This window comes from Mytilus trossulus, chromosome 3 (assembly GCF_036588685.1).
Source record: "Mytilus trossulus isolate FHL-02 chromosome 3, PNRI_Mtr1.1.1.hap1, whole genome shotgun sequence".
NCBI classification, from domain to species: domain Eukaryota; kingdom Metazoa; phylum Mollusca; class Bivalvia; order Mytilida; family Mytilidae; genus Mytilus; species Mytilus trossulus.
In genome coordinates this window covers 73,777,048-73,800,333 of record NC_086375.1, presented here as the reverse complement: position 1 = coordinate 73,800,333, position 23,286 = coordinate 73,777,048, and the positions used below count along the sequence as shown (strand labels likewise).

At 32.4% G+C, this 23,286-nt stretch overlaps 1 protein-coding gene across 3 annotated transcripts; it reads left to right on the top strand.

Annotated features, from left to right (window-relative positions):
• The first annotated feature begins 5,829 nt into the window (after positions 1–5,829).
• Positions 5,830–22,745, top strand: LOC134712376 (galectin-4-like). Of its 3 annotated transcripts, none has more exons than XM_063573865.1 (9): positions 5,830–5,987; positions 6,915–7,006; positions 12,399–12,603; positions 14,558–14,680; positions 16,441–16,512; positions 16,886–16,957; positions 20,248–20,333; positions 21,040–21,256; positions 22,535–22,745. In XM_063573865.1, exons 1-9 carry the CDS (start codon positions 5,976–5,978, stop codon positions 22,649–22,651), a joined length of 996 nt encoding a protein of 331 aa, XP_063429935.1. In that variant the 5' UTR covers positions 5,830–5,975; the 3' UTR covers positions 22,652–22,745. The 3 variants fall into 3 exon arrangements, with proteins under 3 accessions (XP_063429935.1, XP_063429933.1, XP_063429934.1); XM_063573863.1 differs by lacking the exon at positions 5,830–5,987 and adding an exon at positions 5,996–6,131; XM_063573864.1 differs by lacking the exon at positions 5,830–5,987 and adding an exon at positions 6,002–6,125.
• The last annotated feature ends 541 nt before the right edge of the window (positions 22,746–23,286 follow it).

The window sequence follows — 23,286 nt, the reverse complement described above, 5'->3', positions numbered from 1 at the left end:
CTGCCAACTTTTCAAAATGCACATTGGGGTTTTACGTGAAAGATGGTCCATATAGTCATACAAAACCTTCAAGGGGGCCTTCAAATGGAAGCAGGACAAGTTGCCCCACTTTTTAAAAAAACGCCACAAACTGATTTATCAAATCGCCCCACATGTGAAATTGGTTAAATCATGTTTAATATTACTCCTGCTAACTCGCCCTACTTATAAAAAAACGGTAATATTTAGATTAATATATATATACAATTAAAAATAAAAACTCGCACCACTTTAATGAAAACTAATCTACACAGAATACAAACAAACCGAAAATTAATTTAATTACTATTATTGATATATACTGACATGACTGAGATTATAATTCTAAAAAAAACTGATTGTTGAAGAATAACTGTAAGTTTTGAAGCTTAGTTATTTGCATAACAATTGAAAAGAAACCAGTTAATTGTATCAAAATGCAATATAAGGAATTTAACTTATATTCAATGGAATAACATCTTTTTCCATAAGTGGGGCGAGTTGGCATTACTAAATTCATCCTGGTTAATAATATATTTATCTAGATTTCACCCATTTCCATTAGATGGGACCAGTTGGCAGGAGAAATATTAACGGGATTTAACACAGTTCACAAGTAGGGTGATTTGGTAATCCAGGTTGGGGCAGTTTTTTTGTCGAGCCTGCGACTTCTGTCGCAGAAAGCTCGACATAGGGATAGTGATACGGCGGCGGCGATGTTAGCTCAGTTCTTAAAAGCTTTATATTTTAGAAGGTGGGAGACCTGGATGCTTCATACTTTGTATATGGTTGCCTCATGTTACGAAGATTCCGTCAGTCACATGTCCAATGTCCTTGACCTCATTTTCATGGTTCAGTGACTACTTGAAAAAAAAAGTTTAAATTTTTTGTAATGTTAAATTCTCTCTTATTATACATGTAAGTAATTGGATAACTATATTTGGTATGTGCGTACCTTGCAAGGTCCTCTTGCCCGTCAGACAGTTTTCACTTGACCTCGACCTCATTTCATGGATCAGCGAACAAGGTTAAGTTTTGGTGGTCAAGTCCATATCTGAGATACTATAAGCAATAGGTCTAGTATATTCGGTGTATGGAAGCACTGTAAGGTGTATATGTCCAACTGGCAGGTGTCATCTGACCTTGACCTCATTTTCATGGTTTATTGGTTATAGTTAAGTTTTGGTCTGTTTTTCTTATACTGTTTGCAATAGGTCTTCTATATTTTGTTTATGGCATGGTTGTAAGTTGTACAGGTCTACCTGGTAGGTGCCATATGACCTTGACCTCATTTTCATGGTTCAGTTCAGTTTTTGAGTTTTGGCCTTTTTTTCTAATACTATATGCAATAGGTCAACTATATTTGGTGTATGGAAATATTTCATGATCTACATGTCAGTCGCACAGGTTTTATTTGACCTTGATCTCATTTTTTACGGTTCATTGCTCAGTGTTAAGCTTTTGTGTTTTGGTCTGTTTTTCTTAAACTATAAGCAATAAGTCAATTTTATTTGTTGTATGGAAGAATTGTAAGCTGTACATGCCTACCTGGCATGGTTTATCTCATGGTTCAAAGGTCAATGTTTAGTTTTCTTGCTTTATGTTAAGATTATGTGACAGTTGTAAGTACGCTTTATTATTAGGACTATCAACATAATATCAATGATTAGTAAAGAAGGCGAGACATTTCAGTGTGTGCACTCTTGTTTTTAAAGTGGGGCGAGTTAGTGAAATAGTGGGGCGATTTGTCATGGATTCCCTTCAAATATATATTCTAATGTGGTTTTTGGCATCTTCGTGCATTAACAAGCTCATAGCCATTGTTGAATTAATTGTTTTCTTTAAAATAGTCGACAAAATTGCTTTTACAAAATTCCCATTTGGGAGCCTCGAGCTCGATGTGGGAAATACTCTGCAAATACTGACAGTTGACAGGTATGGTCATCAAAAAAGTTGACATGTTACTATGTACATTTACCATTATGTTACTTGATGTCCTTGCTATACAGTACAGAGACTAGTCAATCTTTGTGAACTATTTTTTATGGGAGTCATAGAATATGTGTATACAATCAATAATTAAAAATAGTCTATTTATATTGAAAAGGAAAAGTTCTTATATGTCTAAAGAAGAGGGACGAAAGACACCAAAGGGACAGTCAAACTCATAAATTTAAAGCAAACTGACAAGGCCATGGCTAAAAATGCATTTTATGGGAGGCACAGAAAATATACTGTAAACAGTAGACTAGATATAGGTGAACTAGGTACAAAAGAACTCTAAATCTTAAATTCTACAAACCACCTCTGTTCTATGGAAGATAATGATATAACTGGACTAGAAATACACACAACCTGTAATTAACTGCCTTTACAGCGATTTCGCGCTTTGATTTTAATTGAGATTATAACCACATCTTGAGGTAAAGATTTTTGTTGTGAGGAAAAGGAGGGGGTGGATTTATTATTGGGGAGGGGTGATTTTTTTCAGAAATTAAAAAGACAATTTCTTCAAATTTTTGCTATGGGTAAAACAATCTTGGGTCAATACGCAACAGCATATAGTGTATTGCACAAAAGCAAAAAAAGAAGAGGGTAACATTTTTTAATTTTATTTTAGGGTTTTTTATTGGGGGAGGGTCAATTCCCAACAGCATAGTGTATTGCACATACAAAAAATGAATATCAATTCAATTTATATAACCAATTCTAAGTTCTTTGACTACAGTTATTCTGTGTCAGAAACCTATTATGTGTCAACTATTTAATTACAATCCAAATTCAGACCTGTATCAAGAGTGAATATTGTGTCCAATTTTGCTTCAACTGTTCAGGGTTGGACCTTTTTGGTCGTATCCAGCTGCGCTTGGCAAAAGATTTTATTATACACTTAATTGAAAAGTTACATCAAAGATTAAGAGTCTTCCTTTTCTGTCATGCATAGATGTTATACATCTTTCTGAATTTATTGCAGACCAAAATAAAAATATTAGTAAAATTTCTGTTTATATAGTATTTGAGCTTAAAGTTTACGTGTAACTGAAGTTGAAATAAAATTAATAAATTGATGCTTAACAACCAGAAGTAAATACACAATCATATTCAACTTGATAAAATATCAAATGTTTATGCATGAACTTTATTTTACTTGATTAAGCTTCGTCTGGCGTACTGAATTATAACCCTGGTACCTTTGATAACTATTTACACCACTTGGTTGAATTTTGGCTCCTCAATGCTCTTCAACTTTGAACTTGTTTGGCTTTACAACTCCTTTGAGTCTGAGCGTCACTGATGAGTCTTATGTAGACAAAACACGCGTCTGGCCTATTAAATTATTATCCTGGTACCTTTGATAACTATTTACCATTGGGTCGATGCCACTGCTGATGCACTGTTTTCGTCCTCAAGGATATCACCAGCCTAGTAGTCAGCACTTTGGTGTTGACATGAATATCAATTATATGGTAATTTTTATAAATTTCCTGTTACAAAACTTCTATTTTTTTGGAAAAATTTAAAAAAAATTCTTATCACAGGAATCGAATACCTTAGCCTTATTTGGCACAACTTTTTGGAATTTTAGGTCCCCAATGTTCTTCCACTTTGTATTTGTTTGGCTTTACAACTTCTATGATCTGAGCGTCACTGATGAGTCTAATGTAGACGAAACGTGCGTCTGGCGTATTAAATTATAATTCTGGTACCTTTGATAACTATTGAGACAGATTGTTTAATGTTATGATTACCAAGATAAAATTCCACAGTGCCAGGAAGACTGTTCTTAGATTTATTGAAATATTAATAAGGATACCTGGTATGATATTGCTAATGAGACGGGTATCCATTAAGTTCAAAATGAAATGATAAAGATGTGAATCTATAACTCAGACACATTATGTGGATTCACATCCTCCCAGTCCCTACTCTTCTTCTTTGGTTTGCCCCATTGTGTAAATTAACCAACAAACAACCTCTTGATCTCAAGATAAGCATGAGACCAAGAGGGTGATTTGAATTTTTAAAAACGCATCAAAAATAAGACAATTAATGGTCAAAGTCTTTGTGTTAAAAAACACATATTTATGCAATATTTCCAGTCTTATTGGCGGAAAGTCAAATAATAAGGATGTTGGAAATATTTTCAAGGAAAAAGTCAATGATCTGTCATCAACATGGAATTCTTTAATTGATAAAATTACATAAGATGTAAATCTTAGTTTCTTGACTTTGGACCATCACATGAAGATGTGACAAGGACAAACTAATTTTTCAAATTACTTGAAATGTTAAAAGAGGGACGAAAGATACCAAAGGGACAGTCAAACTCGTAAATCTAAAACAAACTGACAACGCCATGGCTAAAAATGAAAAAGACAAACAGAAAAACAATAGTACACATGACACAACATAGAAAACTAAAGAATAAACAACACGAACCCCACCAAAAACTAGGGGTGATCTCAGGTGCTCCGGAAGGGTAAGCAGATCCTGCTCCACATGCGGCACCCGTCGTGTTGCTTATGTGATTACAAATCCGGTAAATAGTCTAATTCGGTAGGTCAAATTCATGAAAGGGAAGGGGATTGTAGTTACGACGTAAGGAACATATCCGATATCATTTGTGAAACGGTTATTCCATAACGGTCAACCAACTCGTGATGTTAATGTGCACTTCAGCTAAATCTCCGTATTGTAACTTGTAATTTTGTATGAAAGATCATAAAAGGGATTGTTTTCGTCTTTTTTCTTTAGTGAAATTAGATTCCCGAGATAAACTTGAAATTCTTTAGGAAAATGATCTCATCTTGTATGAAAATGCATTTTGGAGATTAGGTCATTATCCAGGTAATAATATTTGACTGCACATGTGTCCATATGTGTATGTTTGCGAGACAGTTGTTAGTATGATAATGTAACCTATATTTCACGTTTCATTGACCATGGTTAATTTTTACATCCCGACTTCATTTCAGTTATTACTGTAATAGGATCATCTGAACTTATGTGTAAGTATTTTTGGGAGTATATCAAAGTTAGGTCAAAAGAAGTCCACATTGACCTTAATTACACGCTTCATTGACTACTTGTGGAAAAAAAAAACTATTGGGGGTGACTTGTATCATCCGGCGAACTCGTATTTTTTACCATTTACCACGGTATTTTTTGGCACATAATGAACAACTTTTAGTGTTATTGCACTCACATTTTGCATTTCATTCGGAGCAGAAAATCTGAAAATAAAATTGCACGAGCTTATAATATACCTAAATATATGTGAAATGACCGTTTTGCCATGTGAATTACTGCGAGGAACAACATTCCTCAATATATGTGCAATAACAACTGGTACTTGTCTCTGAAAAATATCTTCGGCCCATATACCCTTATATACCTTTAATACAATGTATATCTGGGAGTATAATAGTACAAGTTCATGTGGCATTCAGCCTTTTGACAGGTGATATATCCCAAAAGACGATATTTCCCATTAGCTTCTTTGTTAAACGATATAATGCGATGGACACTATTTCTACTCTGGAACAATAATCCTTTTATAATATATAATACCAAATATTTCAGCAACACTTATGATACTTCGTTCAAATCATGCAGCTACCGACACACATTTAATGCAATATATTTCTTACATTTAATCATTAAATTGCTTACTTTTTAGAACTGAGGTTAATTATGATATAAATTTAGACTTGACACACAATTATTGATTATAATGTATGACTTTAAAAAGTATTTTTTCCTTTTAAAGTAATAAAGATCGTACAGCCCTTCAGATGATAATTATATAATTTTTTTCGAATCCGATACTGTAAAAATATATATTTAAAAAATAAATTCCCATATTCAATTTCCTTGTGGACATTTTCTGCATTTGATTTTTACAAGAAGGAATAGGAGGTTACACAAGGAAGGAATTTTGTGTGATATGAACTAAAATGAACAATAAGGTAAGTAGGTCTTTAAAGGAAAAACAATTAGACTGTATAAGTAATAGATACCATAATATTAATTGATCAAACAGAATGGAAAGCAGAAAGTAAATTTGACAGAGAACCATGTCGCTTTTGGGAAATGTGATAAATCCAGTAACGGTAATTAGTTATGCATTTTAAACAGCATATTTTTTGATTTAACCAATACTTTTGGAAACATAATTTCTTATTTGTTTTAAATCTATAAGTATTATTTGTTACACTATATTGTGTGGTCATTATGTATATTATCTGTAGACCTGATTATATATCTATGATATTTGTTAAGACCTTCAGGTACTGAATGTCAAGTTTTATTATGCAGATTCTCATCTTTACGCATTTTAAAATATTAATTTACAAGACCTTGTAGGTTACTTATGGTCTATCGCCATAACTTTGTGTGTTGACATAGACTGTAAGCTCCCTGTGTATTTTTTTTAACTAGCTAGAATTACATTAGTCGGTAGATGAAAAAAATATTTAGAATATTTTAAGGATGGTGTATGTATATACGGTTGAACCAACAAAAAATCAAGTTTTTGTTTTCAAAATACAGAACAATTTAAATTAAACACATGAAACACACCAAGAATTTGGGGTTACGCTCAGGTTTTGCGGCAGAATAGCAATATGAAAAATAAGAAAGTTTAAGAACAGGTGATTGGATACGTCAATGATTACCAACGACAACCACAAAAAATAAAACTCTATAAAACACAAGTCAAAACACAAGAAAAAAATAAAAAATATACCGGTACCTACAGGTGAACATACACACGCCTAAAACAGTTCACGCAAATTTCCTTTTACACTCCAACAGGTGAACATGGTATCATAAAACAATTCTTGACTAACATGTTATCTAGGAATACAGATAAAATCAGAAGTTTTACATTTCAGAATGTCACTAGTATTGGTAGTATTCCTGGGGGAAACTTGATTCCTGGAATTCAAATTGTGGTACAAGGCGTTGCTCCAGCCCATTCAGACAAGTGAGTATGAAATAATGATCAACAAGTGTATGTCAATAAAGGGATGTTTTAAACAGACAGAAATGGCAGACAAATAGTAATGCGAACAAACACTCTTAGATTTCACATTATTAATAACCGATATTAGAATTTGTTTTATCTGTCTTAATCTCAATGTGACTTTCAGATTAAGAACAGTGAACACAAGCGCTGTGTTTTTGCTGTGCATGTACTGATGTTGTACCATGTATTTATTGCCAATATCCTTTGGTTTTCTATAACCCAGCATTCATCAGGAATCTAGTCAGTGATTGTCTTAAATAAATCGTTAATTTTACTTTAACAGTTTTGTGTTGAGAGCAGATTCTAAACATTTCTGGACACCAGCGATCTTGATATTGGTATTGGCACCTTCGTCAATATTGGAAACTTAATGTTGAATTCAATTCGTCGTTTTTGCTTTTTGTGTTGTTGGGTTGTGGTCACTACATTTTGGGAAAAATAAGCGGTACCAATAAAACAAGAAAACAAGAAAACCGTTTCAAAGTATGTTTGAACTGCAAGTACTCATACACCTGGCCGGATAGACCAAGTAAGCTTTTCTTATCACTTGGTGTCCGTCGTCCGTCGTCGATCTTCCGTTAACCCTTACAAAAATCTTCTCCTCTGAAACTACTGGGCCAATTTTTACCAAACTTGGTCACACTCATCTTATGGGTTCCTAGTTTAAAAATGTGTCCGACACTGCCTGCCAACCAACATGGCCACCATAAAAATAGAACATAGGGGTAAAATATAGTTTTTTGCTTATATCACTGAAACTAAAAGCATCCAAAGTAAATCTATCGTGAGATCAAAATGTTTATCAGGTTGAGATCTATGTGCCCTAAAATTTTAATTTGAATCAGACATCCTGTTGTTGGGTTGCTGCCACTTATTTAGTAATTTTATGGATATTTTGCAGTTTTTGATTATAATTTTGAATATTTTCATAGATAGAGATAAATTGTAAACAGCAATAATATGTTAAGCAAAGTAAGATCTACAAATAAGTCTATCGACTCTTTAACCAGTTATTGCCTTTTAAAGAAAATATTCCAAAATTTTTGAATTCTTTAACAAAAAATATCTCCTAAAACTTCAGAGACTTATTTAACCAAACTTGGCACGAATTGTCATTAGGCTATCTTGTTTAAAATGTGTGTCCAATGACCCCTCCTGCCAACCAACATGGCCAACATGACCAAAAAAATAGAATATAGGGTTAAAATACAGTTTTTGGCTTATATCATTGAAACTAAAGCAAAAGTATAATGATTGCATTATTCCATGCATCTATTGTAACCAAAGATATCATGAAAATATCCACGTGAATTTCATATAAAAGCTCGTTTGAGGTGAATCTTAGTGACATTTTTCGCGTGAAATAAAATTCATGTGATATTCATGTGAGCATGTTTTTGCCTGTGTACATTTTATATAGCAACTTTATAAACAGCGCTGAAGTAGTCTTTCTTTATTTGTTAAGAGTTTCAATACAGAAACTGAATACATATACTTTCATAACAACCGGTAGATACTTACAAACTGTACTGTAATAGATCATTTCATTTCCTTATACTGAATTCTAGGAATTATCTGAGTAAGCAAACTTTTATAACAAACATATGCCTTAGTTTCTTTTTCCCTCTATGTGTTATATTTATCTTTATTGTACTCCAGTAACGTTTCAGATAGAACAAAAATGTATTAAAACTAAAGGCTCTGAAGAGCCTGTGTCGCTCATCTTGGTCTATCTGCATATTAAACAAAGGACACAGATGGATTCATAAAAAAATGTGTTTTGGTGTCGGTGATGTGTTTGTAGATCTTACTTTTAATATTGAACGATCTTGCTGCTTACAATTATCTCTATTTATAGTGAAATACGCCCAGAAGTGACAGTGGAAAATATTTTGAAAAAAATTTACCAAAATTTACAAAATTTATGATTTTTTTTAAATTGGCTGTAAAGGACAATTTCTCTTTAAGGGATTAATTGACCACTTTGGTCAAGTTGACTTATTTGTAGCTCTTACTTTGTATATTATTGCTATTTACAGTTTATCTCTCTCTATAATAATATTCAAGATAATAACCAAAAGCTGCAAAATTTTCTTAAAATTACCCATTCAGGGGCAGCAGTCTTACAATTTTTAAACAAGATACACTAATGATGATTTTGGACAAGTTTGGTTAAATTTGTCATAGTAGTTCCAGAGGAGAAGATTTTTGTAAAAGATTACAAAAATTTACGAAAAATTGTTAAAAAACTGACGTTAAAGGGCAATTACTACTCAAGGGGTCTACTGGTCATTTTGGTCATGTTGAATTATTTGTAGATCTTACTTTGTTGAACATTATTGCTATTTACAGTTTAGCTCTATATATAATAAAATTCAAGATAATAACCAAAAAACAGCAAAATGTACTTAAAATTACCAAATCAGGGGCAGCAACCCAACCACGGGTTCTCCGATTCATCTGAAAAATTAAGGGCAGATAGATCTTACCGATAAACAATTTAATTCATGTCAGATTTGTTCTAAATGTTTGAGTTTGTTTTAGAATTATAAGCCAAAAACTATATTTTAACCCTTTGTTCTATTTTTAGCCATGGCAGCCATATTGGTTGGTTGGCCGGGTCACCGGACATATTTTTTGCTCTAGATACAAACAAGATACCACAATGATGATTGTGGCTAAGTTTGGCTTAATTTGGCCTAGTAGTTTCAAAGGTGAAGATTTTTGTAAAAGTTAACGACGATGGACGACGACGACGACGGACGTAAAGTGATGAGAAAAGCCCAGTATGCCTTTTCGGGCCAGGTACGATAAAATGAAATTAACTAAGATAGTATGGTCGCTCTTTTTTACACGCTGCTGTATTTTGTAAGGAATATTTGTATTCAATTCCACCAAAATCGTAGAACAAAAACATATAAGAAAACATAATCTAAATAGTTATCAAAGGTACCAGGATTATAATTTAGTACGCCGAACGCGCGTTTCGTCTACACAAGACTCATCAGTGACGCTCATATCAAAATATTTATAAAACCGAACAAGTACAAATTGAAGAGCATTGGGATCCAAAATTCCGAAAAGTTGTGCCAAATATTGCTAAGGTATGCCTGGGATAAGAAAATCCTTAGTTTTTCCTTAGTTTTGTAAACTGGAAATTTATAAAAATGACCACATTATTGATATTCATGTCAACACCGAAGTGTTGACTACTGGGCTGGCTGAACCATAGATATAATAAGATGTGAAAAGAGTGTCAGACAACGCTTCATCAAAGTCATAAATTGTAATGATAAATCATCAGGCTATAGGTCAACGTACGGTCTTCAAAATAGAGCATTGGCTCACGCCGAAGAGCGAGCTATAAAGGGCCTCAAAAATTACTTATGTAAAACCATTCAAACGGGAAAACCAACAGTCTTATCTATATATAAAAAAACGAGAAACACTTACGAACTACATCAACAAATGACAACTACTGAACATCAGATTCCTGACTAAGGACAGGCTAAAGAAAACTTTTCCCAGAGTCAAAGGCTAGATATTTAAAATTGTGAATAATTATGCTCCACGACATATTTTTCGAAAGCTCTATATAGTTATCTGTTTATTCATCTATGAATCCGTAAAAATATTTTCTGCACTGAAATATTCTTTTTCACTGCTTGATTGGAACGAAATGTATATAGACAAAAGATAAAGGAAAGGGGAAGAAGTCTATTGATTTTGAAGTTAATAGGCCATAGCCCACGACTGTCGTTACTAAAAATGTGTGTATTTCCTGATACAATCTTGAGTTTCCCGTGTTTTATTGGTAAAGGAAAGACTTTATTTTGGGATGAAAAAGACAATGGTTAAAATCGTTGAACCTGTTTGATAACATCAATATATATTTTTAAGCAATTGGCTTCCTTGTTGGTTTGATATCAACTTATAGATGGATGATGCAAGTAGATGAAAAACCCTTTCCAGTTTAAGGTTACTGACTGTCTAGGTCATATCGGAAGCCTTTCGATTTCAAGGCCATTAGATCAAAAGTCAATACACTTATCAAACTTCTTCATTGTCTTAATTAGAATATTTGAACTATGGCTTGACGCTTTTCGGGCATTATTCTATTGTGCTTGTGGTACAAGGTTTGACGGTCAAAATAAGGTCCTCAAAAGATTTTTTTATATGTATTTCAAAGGAAATGTGTGAAGAATTTATAACACATCACAGTTATAATTTCATCAGCATCTTTGTTTATAGATAAAATCTTTTGAAACACAACTTTTGTCCATACAAATATGATGCCATCCATATGATGCATGAATATAGTTCAGCTATATAACCGTTATTCTGAATTATGACTTGAAATGGATGTGTCTGGGTTTTTTTAATATTCTCAACCCAGCCATAGTTAGGTTTTATTTCTTACTGTACTCCAAGGAGCCTGTGTCGCTCACCTGATATTTTTATATACAATTAATGCATGAAATAATGCAACCATTATATTTTTGATTTAGATTCAGAGATGTAAGTAAAAAACTGCAATTTCCCCCTTTGTTCTATTTTTAGCCATATCTGCCATGTTGGTTGGCAGACAGGGTCATCAGACACATTTTTTTAACTTAATGCCCTAATACTGTTTTAGATCTTATTTAGCTGAACATTATTGCTGTTTACATTTTATCTCTATCTATAATAAGATTCAAGATAATAACAAAAAACTGCAAAATTACCTTAAAATTACTAATTATGGGGCATTCGTCTGAATGACAGATAGATCTTAACCTGTTTTAAACTGTTTTATATTTTATCAATTTGCTCTAAATGCTTTAGTTTCAGAGATATAAGCAACAAACTGCATTTTACCCCAATGTTCTATTTTTAGCCATATCCGCAATGTTTGTTGGCAAGTGTGCTCTTTGGAAACATTTTATAAACAAGATACACTTGTATTGATTGTGACCAAGTTTGGTTAAATATGTCTCAGTAGTTTCAGAGGAGAAGATTTTTGTAAGATTACAAAAATTTACAAATCTTGTTTGAAAACTGTATAGTAGTCATCGAGACAATCACATAAACTCTTATGTGGGAAGGACGATGGAACAGGGAAAAAATATTTCTCTTGACATTTTTTCAACTTGAAAAATCAGCATTGTATATATTAGTTAGCCAGGGACAGGATAACCCCTGCCATTTTTTCTTATGGTGGATGAACATTTTTTAATAAGACCTTTATTTTATTTTTAGCATGATTGTTATATTCATGTGTCCTGCTTTCTTTCAGTAAATACTAATACTTGGTATTTAGCGAGAGAAAGCTGCCTGTACTTTTGGACATTTTTTGTTTCATGCATTTTAGGTTTTCAATCAATTTGTCAAGTAAAATTAGTGACAGTCGACGTGACATAGCTCTGCACTTTAATCCAAGGTTTAATCAACGTTGTGTTGTTCGAAATTCGCAGAAAAACAATGCATGGGCTGAAGAGGAAACAAATAATGGAATGCCGTTTAGAAAAGAGGTTCCCTTTGAAATCGTTATAGTAACTGATTTATATTGTTATAACGTGAGTATATAAAATTATATAAAAAAAAACATCTTGCGCTAAATATAGCAATGATGATCTATATGAAGTTTTATATTCTATATAATTCATCCACAAAGCAAATATAAAATGTAATTATAAGAAGAATCAACTATGAAATATAGAATAAAAGATTTACCAACACAAAATAAAAATACGTGTGCAACAAAAATAAAAAGAGTAGGCCATGATATACATCGATTAAAATATGGCATTTTTCATATTAGACCCCTTATCAGCACTAGGTCAAAATATCAACCCGAGAGCCAAGAAGCTCGAGGGATCATTTTGACCACGGGCTGATCAGGGATCTGATATGAAAAATGCCATTTTATGTTCGTTTTATCATATACTTCCACAGAAGAGATACAGTCATATACTTCAACAGAAGACGTACAGACAAAAACAATTTTAAAACTTTGAAAAAATGCTTTTGTTGTGATATTTGTTTTGCATTTTTTTTAAATATATTTTCCTGATTCTTATAATATCTTTTTATGAATTTGTTGTGTTTTTCACAAAGAAAAAACGTACCTAAAATGTATTTTTTCCGGCTTTTGCCGAATGACGTAGAAATTTCATGCGGTAACGTTACAGCAAAGCATGCGATAATAACCGGAAGCAGTTAACCATGGAAACGTCCTGCTTGTGTTGTTCCAGCGTATATAATTCATGGAAAAATACTGCTGGTGTTGTTCTAATTCTAGCAGCGTATATAATCCATGTGAATATGCTGCTGGTGATGTTTAATTCTAGCAGCGTATATATAATCCATGGAAATATGCTGCTGGTGATGTCTAATTCTAGCAGCGTATATAATCCATGGGAATATGCTGCTGGTGATGTCTAATTCTAGCAGCGTATATAATCCATGGGAATATGCTGCTGGTGATGTCTAATTCTAGCAGCGTATATATAATCCATAGAAAAATCCTGCTGGTGTTGTTTTAATTCTAGCAGCGTATATATACCAAATGAAAATCTTGCTGGCGATGTTATAATTCTAGCAGCGTATATAATCCATGGGAAAATCCTGCAAGAGTTGTTTTTATATTAATATCAGCGTATATAATCCATGCGAAAATCCAGCAAGAGTTGTTCCAATAATAGCGGCGTATATAATCCATTAGGAAATCCTGCTGGTGTTGTTATAAGTCTAGCAGCGTATATAATCCATGGGAATATATCTAATTTTAGCAGCGTATATAACCCATGGGAATTTACTACAAGAGATGTTCTAATTCTAGCAGCGTATATAATCCATGGGAGTATCCTGCTCCTGTTTTTCCAGTATTAGCAGCGTATACTACCCATGGGAATATCCTTATAGAGATGTTGCAGTGTGTGGTGATTGAATTGCATATATGTATACATTTGTATTGTACCATAATGCATTACATGCTCATATTTTACCCGTAAAAAGGTACATTTCCGGCATTTATACGAAATAAGGTCCATTAATGTGGAGAGCCTATATATAGTTTTATGTGTGTATAAACCACAAACTATGGAAAGTTAGGATATCTAAAAGAAGAAAAAAACAAAAAAGATAACAATTCTACTTTAATATAAAAAGTAAAAAGTAAAAATACCGAACTCCAAGACTGCAGGAAAATTTCAAAACAGAATTAACGTCTTTTATCAAATGGCAGAACCAAAAGCTCAATCACATCAATATGTTCAAACGAATGGGAAAAAACTGTCACATACTATTACTGTTGTCATTGTTTATAAGGACAATACTTCGTACGTTATAAAACTTGTCTCTAGCACTTTTTGTAGCATATACTACCAAAGTAATATGTGGGATGTCTAACGTAACGACATTGACTACCCATGAGAATATCCCCCCCCCCCCCGTATTATTGATCAAATGCAATAATTATAAACTGGACTAAAGATACTGGAATGTATATACACCATTAAATTTCTTCAGATTTCAGTTAACAAACGACACTTCTGCAAATTCAAACACAGACAACCCCTGGCAGGCGTTAATACCTATTGGGTTGAAGGAATTGTGAAGATAACGTCGATCAAATTTCTGGAAATACAAACGGTATGTATTACTTTGTTAGATAACTGAAAAAATGTCCAGTAAGTCAACATCATATTAACTAGCACAACATTTTTTCGGACTTTTGGGTCCCCAATGCTCTTCAACATTGTATTTTTTTGGCTTTTTAACTAGTTTTATCTGAGCGTCACTGATGAGTCTTTTATGGAGACGAAACGAGCGTCTGGCGTGTCAAATTATATGCCTGGTACCTTTGATAACTATTTACGCCACTGGTTCGATGACACTGCTGGTGGAAGTTTCGTCCCCGAGGGTATCACCAGCCCAGTAGTCAGCCCTTAGGTGATGACATAAATATCAATTATATGGTCATTTTTTTTTAGATAAATTTACTGCAAACGTATGAATTATTCGAAATACTAAGGATTGTCTAATCGCATGCCGTACCTTGAAATATAATGGTTTACCTTTATAGATTGTTATTGTTATATTCTGGAATGACAACATATGCAACAATCAAAAGTTAAAAGCAACGGTATGGTTTATGTGCCATAACAACAAATGAATAACCAAATGAGACACACAGCCATGTTTGATGTAGTTAGTAAAGTTGTCTAAATTCTAAATAATTTTATGGAGGTTTTTCTTATAACAAAAGCAATTGATCTGTCAAGTTAATTACCACGACAATAATTTTTAGATAGAACAACATTATTTAATGATTTCAATACACATTGATATCAAATCTATTAAGAATTTTAAAAAAATCCGGTTAACTGGTTAGCGTGTTTAGTTATCGATATTCGGTCCTTCCGACGGTTGACCGTTGACAACACTAGTATTTACTGTTTATTTCTTATATATGTGCAAAAATGAGGATTGTTGATTTATTGACGCTAAAGCTATTGGAATATAATATTTTAAAGTTATATAGAAGATAAAATGAAAACATCTTCATTGTTCCCAAACTTATGACGAAAATTGTATCTGACAATATTAGAACATTTTGCTCATATTTCCATACAATTTCTGTTTTATTTCTTCAATCGTTCATGCTTCGTGCATTTTTATCATACAGTAGTTTTCTATCACACAACACAAGAGTGTCGCATTTCGAATCTTAGAGAAGTTAAATATAATTATACAATGTTCTTTGTTTAAATAAAAATACCTACAAAAGAAATGTCAATGTGATATTTTTGTGGACGCGCTCAATGAACTAAAATTATAGTTAATGAAATTCTGTTTTAAATAGTGGAAGTTTAAAAGGTTTTATTTCGTTGTAAGTTGTAAACAATAAGTTATTTTTTTGTTATATATTTGCTGTTGGGATTATTTATCTTATGTTTTACGTTCCTAAATTTTATCGGTATACTACAGTTGCCTTTATTTATGGTATGTTTTTATTCAAATCTTTATTGGTTCATTTTGATTTTTATGCTTTTTTACGTGTATGTTGACCATTGATCTTATAATGTACAATATCCTCATCTTATAATTTAGTTAACTTCACAAAACATGTCTAAAAGTTGGTTACATTATATCACCTAGACGTTGATGTAAAGTCTATGCCAATTTTAACCAACAGATTTTATCTTATATTCCTTAGTTTTTGTTTGTTACTCTGATTTGTATCCTACCTTCCTTTTCGATTAACGATATTTGAAAACCGATAAACTACTGTCGCCTTAATAGACTTGATATCAATGATTATATACATTTGGTTATTTTATGTAACAAATGAAAGACCTATTCATAACATTTATAGAAGGTGAAAATTTATAATAAACTTTTGATTTCAGCCTAGTTGTAGTGCACACCCAGCAGTTTCTAACCACCATGTCGCACAGCCAGCAAGACCAATTTTAAATCCAGTAAGTTCATTCATTATTTCCTCTACCAATTGATTATAAGGTGTTAATCTATAACTTTTACAGATAGTTGTAGAATTAACGAGCTGGTATTTACAAATTTATATAAATACAGGTTTAATATCCAAGTTTTAGCCAAGGTTAAACATTTCTTTCTCTTAAGGCAGCTTATAATGAGTATTTGTCAGCAAGTTTTTTTTCACATATTCTTGAACTCTTCATTTTTAAATGAACAGATATAGTGAATCAAATTAAAGTAAATGTCAAAGCTCCCTATGCTATGCTAGATTGATTTGAGATTATTATAACTGTTTTGTATATATCGTTTTTCGTTTTTCATTAGCTAATATACATGACGTACTTAATTTCATTTCAGCCTGGTTGTAGTGCACAACCAGCAGTTATGACTCACCATGCTACACAGCCAACAAAGCCAATATTTAATCCAGTGAGTTTTTCCTTTTATTGTTTTATTTTCAAGCGTATACCCGGTGGAGGTTACCGTTATCCTAAAGACTATTTTGCAAATAAATGGAATTGTTTGCGACTGTCATACAAATAAGAGGTTTAGCTAGCTATAAAACTAGGTTTATTCCATCTTTTTCTACAGAATAAAATACCTGTACCAAGTCAGGAATATGACAGTTGTTATCCATTCGTTAGATTTATGGTTTTTATACGACCGCAAAATTTGAAAAAAATTTCGTCGTATATTGCTATCACGTTGGCGTCGTCGTCTGCGTCGTCGTCGTCGTCGTCGTCGTCGTCCGAATACTTTTAGTTTTCGCACTCTTACTTTAGTAAAAGTTAATAGAAATATTTGAAATTTTAACACAAGGTTTATGACCACAAAATGAAGGTTGGTATTGATTTTGGGAGTTTTGGTCCCAACATTTTAGGAATTAGGGGCCAAAAAGGGACCAAATAAGCATTTTCTTGGTTTTCAAACTATAACTTTAGTTTAAGTTAATAGAAATCTATGAAATTTTGACACAAGGTTTATGACTACAAAAGAAAGGTTGGGATTGATTTTGGGAGTTTGGGTTTCATCAGTTTAGGAATTAGGGGCCAAAAAAGGGCCATTAAGCATTATTCTTTGTTTTTGCACAATAACTTTAGTTTAAGTAAATAGAAATCAATGAAATTTAAACACAATAATTATGACCACAAAAGGAAGGTTGGTATTGATTTTGGGAGTTTTGGTCCCAACAGAATAAGGGGCCCAAAGGGTCCAAAATTAAACTTTGTTTGATTTCATCAAAATTGAATAATTGGGGTTCTTTGATATGCCGAATCTAACTGTGTATGTAGATTTTTAACTTTTGGTCCCGTTTTCAAATTGGTCTACATTAAGGTCCAAAGGGTCCAAAATTAAACTTAGTTTGATTTTGACAAAAAATGAATGGGTTGGGCTCTTTGAAATGCTGAATCTAAAAATGTACTTAGATTCTTGATTATTGGCCCAGTTTTCAAGTTGGTCCAAATCGGGGTCCAAAATTAAACTTTGTTTGATTTCATCAAAAATTGAATAAATGGGGTTCTTTGATATGCCAAATCTAACTGTGTATGTAGATTCTTCATTTTTTGTCCTGTTTTCAAATTGGTCTACATTAAAGTCCAAAGGGTCCAAAATTAAACTTAGTTTGATTTTAACAAAAATTGAAATCTTGGGGTTCTTTGATATGCTGAATCCAAACATGTACTTAGATTTTTGGTTATGGGCCCAGTTTTCAAGTTGGTCCAAATCAGGATCTAAAATTATTATATTAAGTATTGTGCAATAGAAAGTCTTTTCAATTGCATAGTATTGCGCAATGTCAAGAAATATCTAATTGCACAATATTGTGAAATAGCAAATTTTTGTTTTAATTAGAGTTATCTTTCTTTGTCTAGAATAGTAAGCAAGAAATATCTAATTGCACAATATTGTGCAATAGCAAGAATTTTTTTTAATTGGAGTTACTTTTCTTTGTCCAGAATCAACTTAAATCTTTGTTATATACAATATACAATATATATTCACTTTTTACTACCAACTGATAAATTAAATTAATCTTTACCATTCAGTGATAACAAGCAGTTTTTTTACATCTTAATATTTTATGATGTATTTAAATGAGTAGTTATTGTTGCAAACTCCATTAGAAATTTTAATTGAGATTAGTTTTGGAATAAGGGAAAGGAAATGATTAAAAAAATTGGGTTCAATTTTTCTCATTTGAAATTTCATAAATAAAAAGAAAATTTCTTCAAACATTTTTTTGATAGGATTAATATTCAACAGCATAGTGAATTGCTCTAAGAGAAAATAAAAATTTTAAGTTCATTAGAACACATTCATTCTGTGTCAGAAACCTATGCTGTGTCAACTATTTAATCACAATCCAGATTTAGAGCTGAATCCAGCTTGAATGTTGTGTCCATACTTGCCCCAACCGTTCAGGGTTCAACCTCTGCGGTCGTATAAAGCTACGCCCTGCGGAGCATCTGGTTCAATTTGATTAGGGACTTTCCATTATGAATTTCCTCTGAGTTAGGTATTTTTGTTGTCGTATGAGATCACTAGAAAATATATTTTCAGACAGAAACTGTCATTTTGATATGAAATTAATGTCATTAATGGTTGTTCTAAGCTTATTATCATTCTTTTCTAGCGATAAGTTCCATGCATTCTGGTATTTTTCAGATATTTTCCATTATTGCATACAGTCTATCCAGAACTGAATTTCCAAAACTCTGTATTATCTTATAAGATAAATAGCAAATAACCGAACACCCTTACAATTTGCAAATACAGTATGTCACGTCCTAATTTAACGCATGCAAATTGATGTTGTGGAAGGATTATATTTCAATACTGCTTTAAATTTCTAAAGAAAACGAGAGGCTCTAAGGAGCTATTATCACTACTCTAACATGTTTGCATTGTTTTGATACAATGCAACAACTATGCTTGTGTTGAATTGAAATTTTGTTTGCCAAAATCTTCTCTTATTGGTGATTTTTTCTTGATCATTTGAACATATATAATATTATCATGAACAATTGCAGTTCAAAAGATAACATCCAAACATAAAAACAATAGAAATCCTTGCTTTAACTCATTTGTAAATCATATCATTTGTTTATAATTTTTGTTATGTACACTTTCTCTCTATCTTCTACAGTTCTGAAAAAAGATACCACAAAATGGGATACGAATCAATGTTAAGGGCAATGATTCCTATGAGGACTGACTCTTTTATCTGCTTTAACCTATTTGTAGATCTTTTTAAATTTGCTGATAATTAAGATTGTAAATAAAGTCAACATAAGTATAGCGGTGTTCAAGATTCATAAATCGATTCATCTGGGCTACAAATCGAAACCGAGGGAAACACAACACCTTTAAAAGAAGAAAAACATTGAATAACAGGAACACCGAAGTGAAAAAAAAAATCAATACGCCAATACACATAGAAACGAGCTATTTGATAAAATCTGACATATTCCATATTGCCTTATATATATATATAAACATTTGTTTTTTTCCTAACTAATTTGGATCAGCCAAATTCATGCTGAAATCACAAGATTCTGGTGTATTATCAAATTTACATGACATAATTTTATTGTTTTCAAGTAAAATATAACTGAATTTAACAATGGTTTAGCACATCTTTAATTTGATTCAACTCCAAGAACTATAATTGAAGCAGAATGAACAGGACTATTGCTAAATAAGAGTTTTATTTGCAGGCTGTACCATTAACAACAGGAATACCAGGTGGATTATATCATGGTAAAATGATTTTCATATCTGGAGTTCCAGCAGGTACAAACAGGTAAAGAAGCTGATTTTGTTTTCTGTTTAAGACTTCTTTTATTCAATATTTCTGTTTAGTTTATACCCCAAAAAAACGACAAAAGGGGTAAAAATGTTATTTAAGGGTAACAGATCCTTTAAAGAGTCACCGTATGATTTTTTTCCATATTTTCTTTATTTGTAGTTTTTTTTTATCTCATAAATTGCCATTTTAGAACGATAACTCCTAAAAGTAGTCGTCTTGAAGTTTTGGTTCAAATAGACATGTTATTATATATTGAGATACAAATTTTTTTTGGTATTATTTGTGATGGTTCTGAACTACTCATAGCTTTCAGTAACTGTGAATACTTTGAGATCTGTACTTTGTGTCTTTTGTATTTTTGTTAGTATATGTGTTTTGTGTCGATCAGATGAGTTAATTCATTTAAGACTGACTATTATAGTTTTTCTTATGTTGTGCTGTTAACCCACTTTCTCATGATAAAGGGTAGTTGGCGCGCTGAGTAAGTATCTACCACATGTACTTTATAAGGGAAGCAATCCCGTCACACTAGTAAAACAAACAGGCAAAATTTACTTGCAGTTTATTAGAAACAATCAATCTATGAGAGCTCATCCGAACCACTGTTTCATATTATTATACACGACATAGCACATTGCAAAAACGTGGCATGACTTCTATAACTGTAAATAAATGTATGAACTACAACATTTATTTTCAGATTTACCTTTTATCTACAAGAAGGATCTTTACATAATGCAGATGTGGGGATGGTGTTCGATGTCAGGTTTAATTTTGGTTCGTGCGTAGAAGCGGTGATTCGTAATCACAGATCGCGTGGTACTTGGGGACAAGAAGAACATACTATTCCATACTTCCCGTTTGTAAGAAATGTTCCATTTGAGATTATTATCCTTTCTGAAAGTACTGGCTTCAAGGTAAGATCAGATGAATATTAAACAGATTTGTATCTCCACAAATTAAATAAATTAAAAATGATAAATATCAAAGAATTCATTGAAGCTATTTTTTTGTTTATATAGTACAATCATATTTGCATTTGTGACCTATTCTTCACATTGTTTGTTAACGCAAAATCAATCAGCAGAGATTAATTCATACCATAGCTGTGTAAAACATGTTTGTACTTAGGTCGATTTTTGGTGTATTAACGAGAATAAAACATGACAATATAAACACGAAGTCACATTTATCAGGAATGAAAAAAAAAATAGGCAGTCAGCATATTCCTGTATGATTTTACGTCTGACGTACTAAATTATAATCCTATTAAAACTATTTACACCACTGGGTCGATACCACTGCTAGTGGACGTTTCGTCCTCGAAGGTATCACCAGCCCAGAAGTCAACACTTCGGTGTTGACATGAATATCAATAACGTAGTAATTTTTATAAATTTTCTGTTTACAAAACTTTGAAATTTTCCGAAAAAAATAAGGATTTTCTTATCCCAGGCATAAATTACCTTAGCCGTATTTGGAAATTTTGGATCCTTAATACTCTTCAACTTCGAATTGTTTGGCTTTATAAATATTTTGAGATGAGCGTCACTGATGAGTCTTATGTAGGCGTACTAAATTATAGTCCTAGTACCTTTGATAACTATTTTGATGAAAACGTGGGTTTGTTTTTTTTTAACTTTTTAACAAATACATCTGGTGCATGTTTTGAGAAGAGGGGATTATTTCTGTCAAACATATTGCCACCCTACATCTCACTTGAAATGTTCTACTCTTTCAAATAATAAGTTGGGACTGCTAAACACAATTATTTGGGAACTCGCTGCACGCAGTTGTAGCGCACCATTTATTTGATCAGAACACATATATAACATACAGAACCGTGACACTTTTTGAAGTTGGCGAAAGAAAACTTTTTTACCAGTATGAGCCTGACTGAGCTTACTGTGTGACACATCTATTCATTTGTTTGTTTTTGTTCAAGCGTGCTTTTTATTCGTTTGTTTAAGTATGAAGACAGAATCAAACGTAGGCGTAAGTATGCTTGAAAACAGATGACAAGTTATGAATATGATTGTTATCGTACATACCTATCAATGTTGGTCAGAGCATCCTCCAGTCGTGTTCGGGTCATTCATTCCACAATAAGATGCTCTGACCGTGTAATGTTTGGTTTCAGCATTCTTGACTAGCGTTTATTGCAATATAAAATTTTATTTATGTTTTTTAAACAGGTAGCAGTGAACAATCAACATTTTCTAGAGTTCCGACATCGACTTATGCCACTTGCCAGATTCAATATGCTACATATAACTGGGGATGTTATCGTTAAAGAAGTCAGATTCCAATGAACACTTCATAAAGAACTTCAGCTGCCATTTTTTAGGAAATAATTTATGTTTATGTTTTATATTAAAGAATCCCTATTTGTTGCGCAATATTGAAGATACAGATTGATTTAATTTCTGATACATAGTATGATATAGGGAGGCATCTGTATTTTCAGTACAAAACATTCGTGAAGATCTGAGTCAATAAGTGAGCCATTTAGTGGCACACAACTGCCCATTGTTGTACTATTATATGGATCCATTCGTACATGTATTTTATCATCCTTAACGCAAATATCTGCGTTTGAAAATTATTTTGTATGATTTTTTTGTCCAATTTTGGTCTTGCACGAGTTTCGATGTAGATTGCGAATCTAGGCAGGTGGATGTTAAAATAAGATGATAAAAACGAAAACCGCTGTTTGACTAAAGAACTTGGTGAAGACTGAACGCCTGGCCATTTTTGGTTTGATTTCTGCAATTTTCGTACTTAAATAATCAAAAATTTAATGGTAATATTGTTAAAGTTATATTAGTTAAGTTATTGGTGAATTACTAAAATATTAATGTTACATAATAGTGTCGATTAGTTCTAAATATTGTTCATCATAAAGTCAAACTTTTTATTCTGACTCTTGCGCACTCTCCTCGGAGAA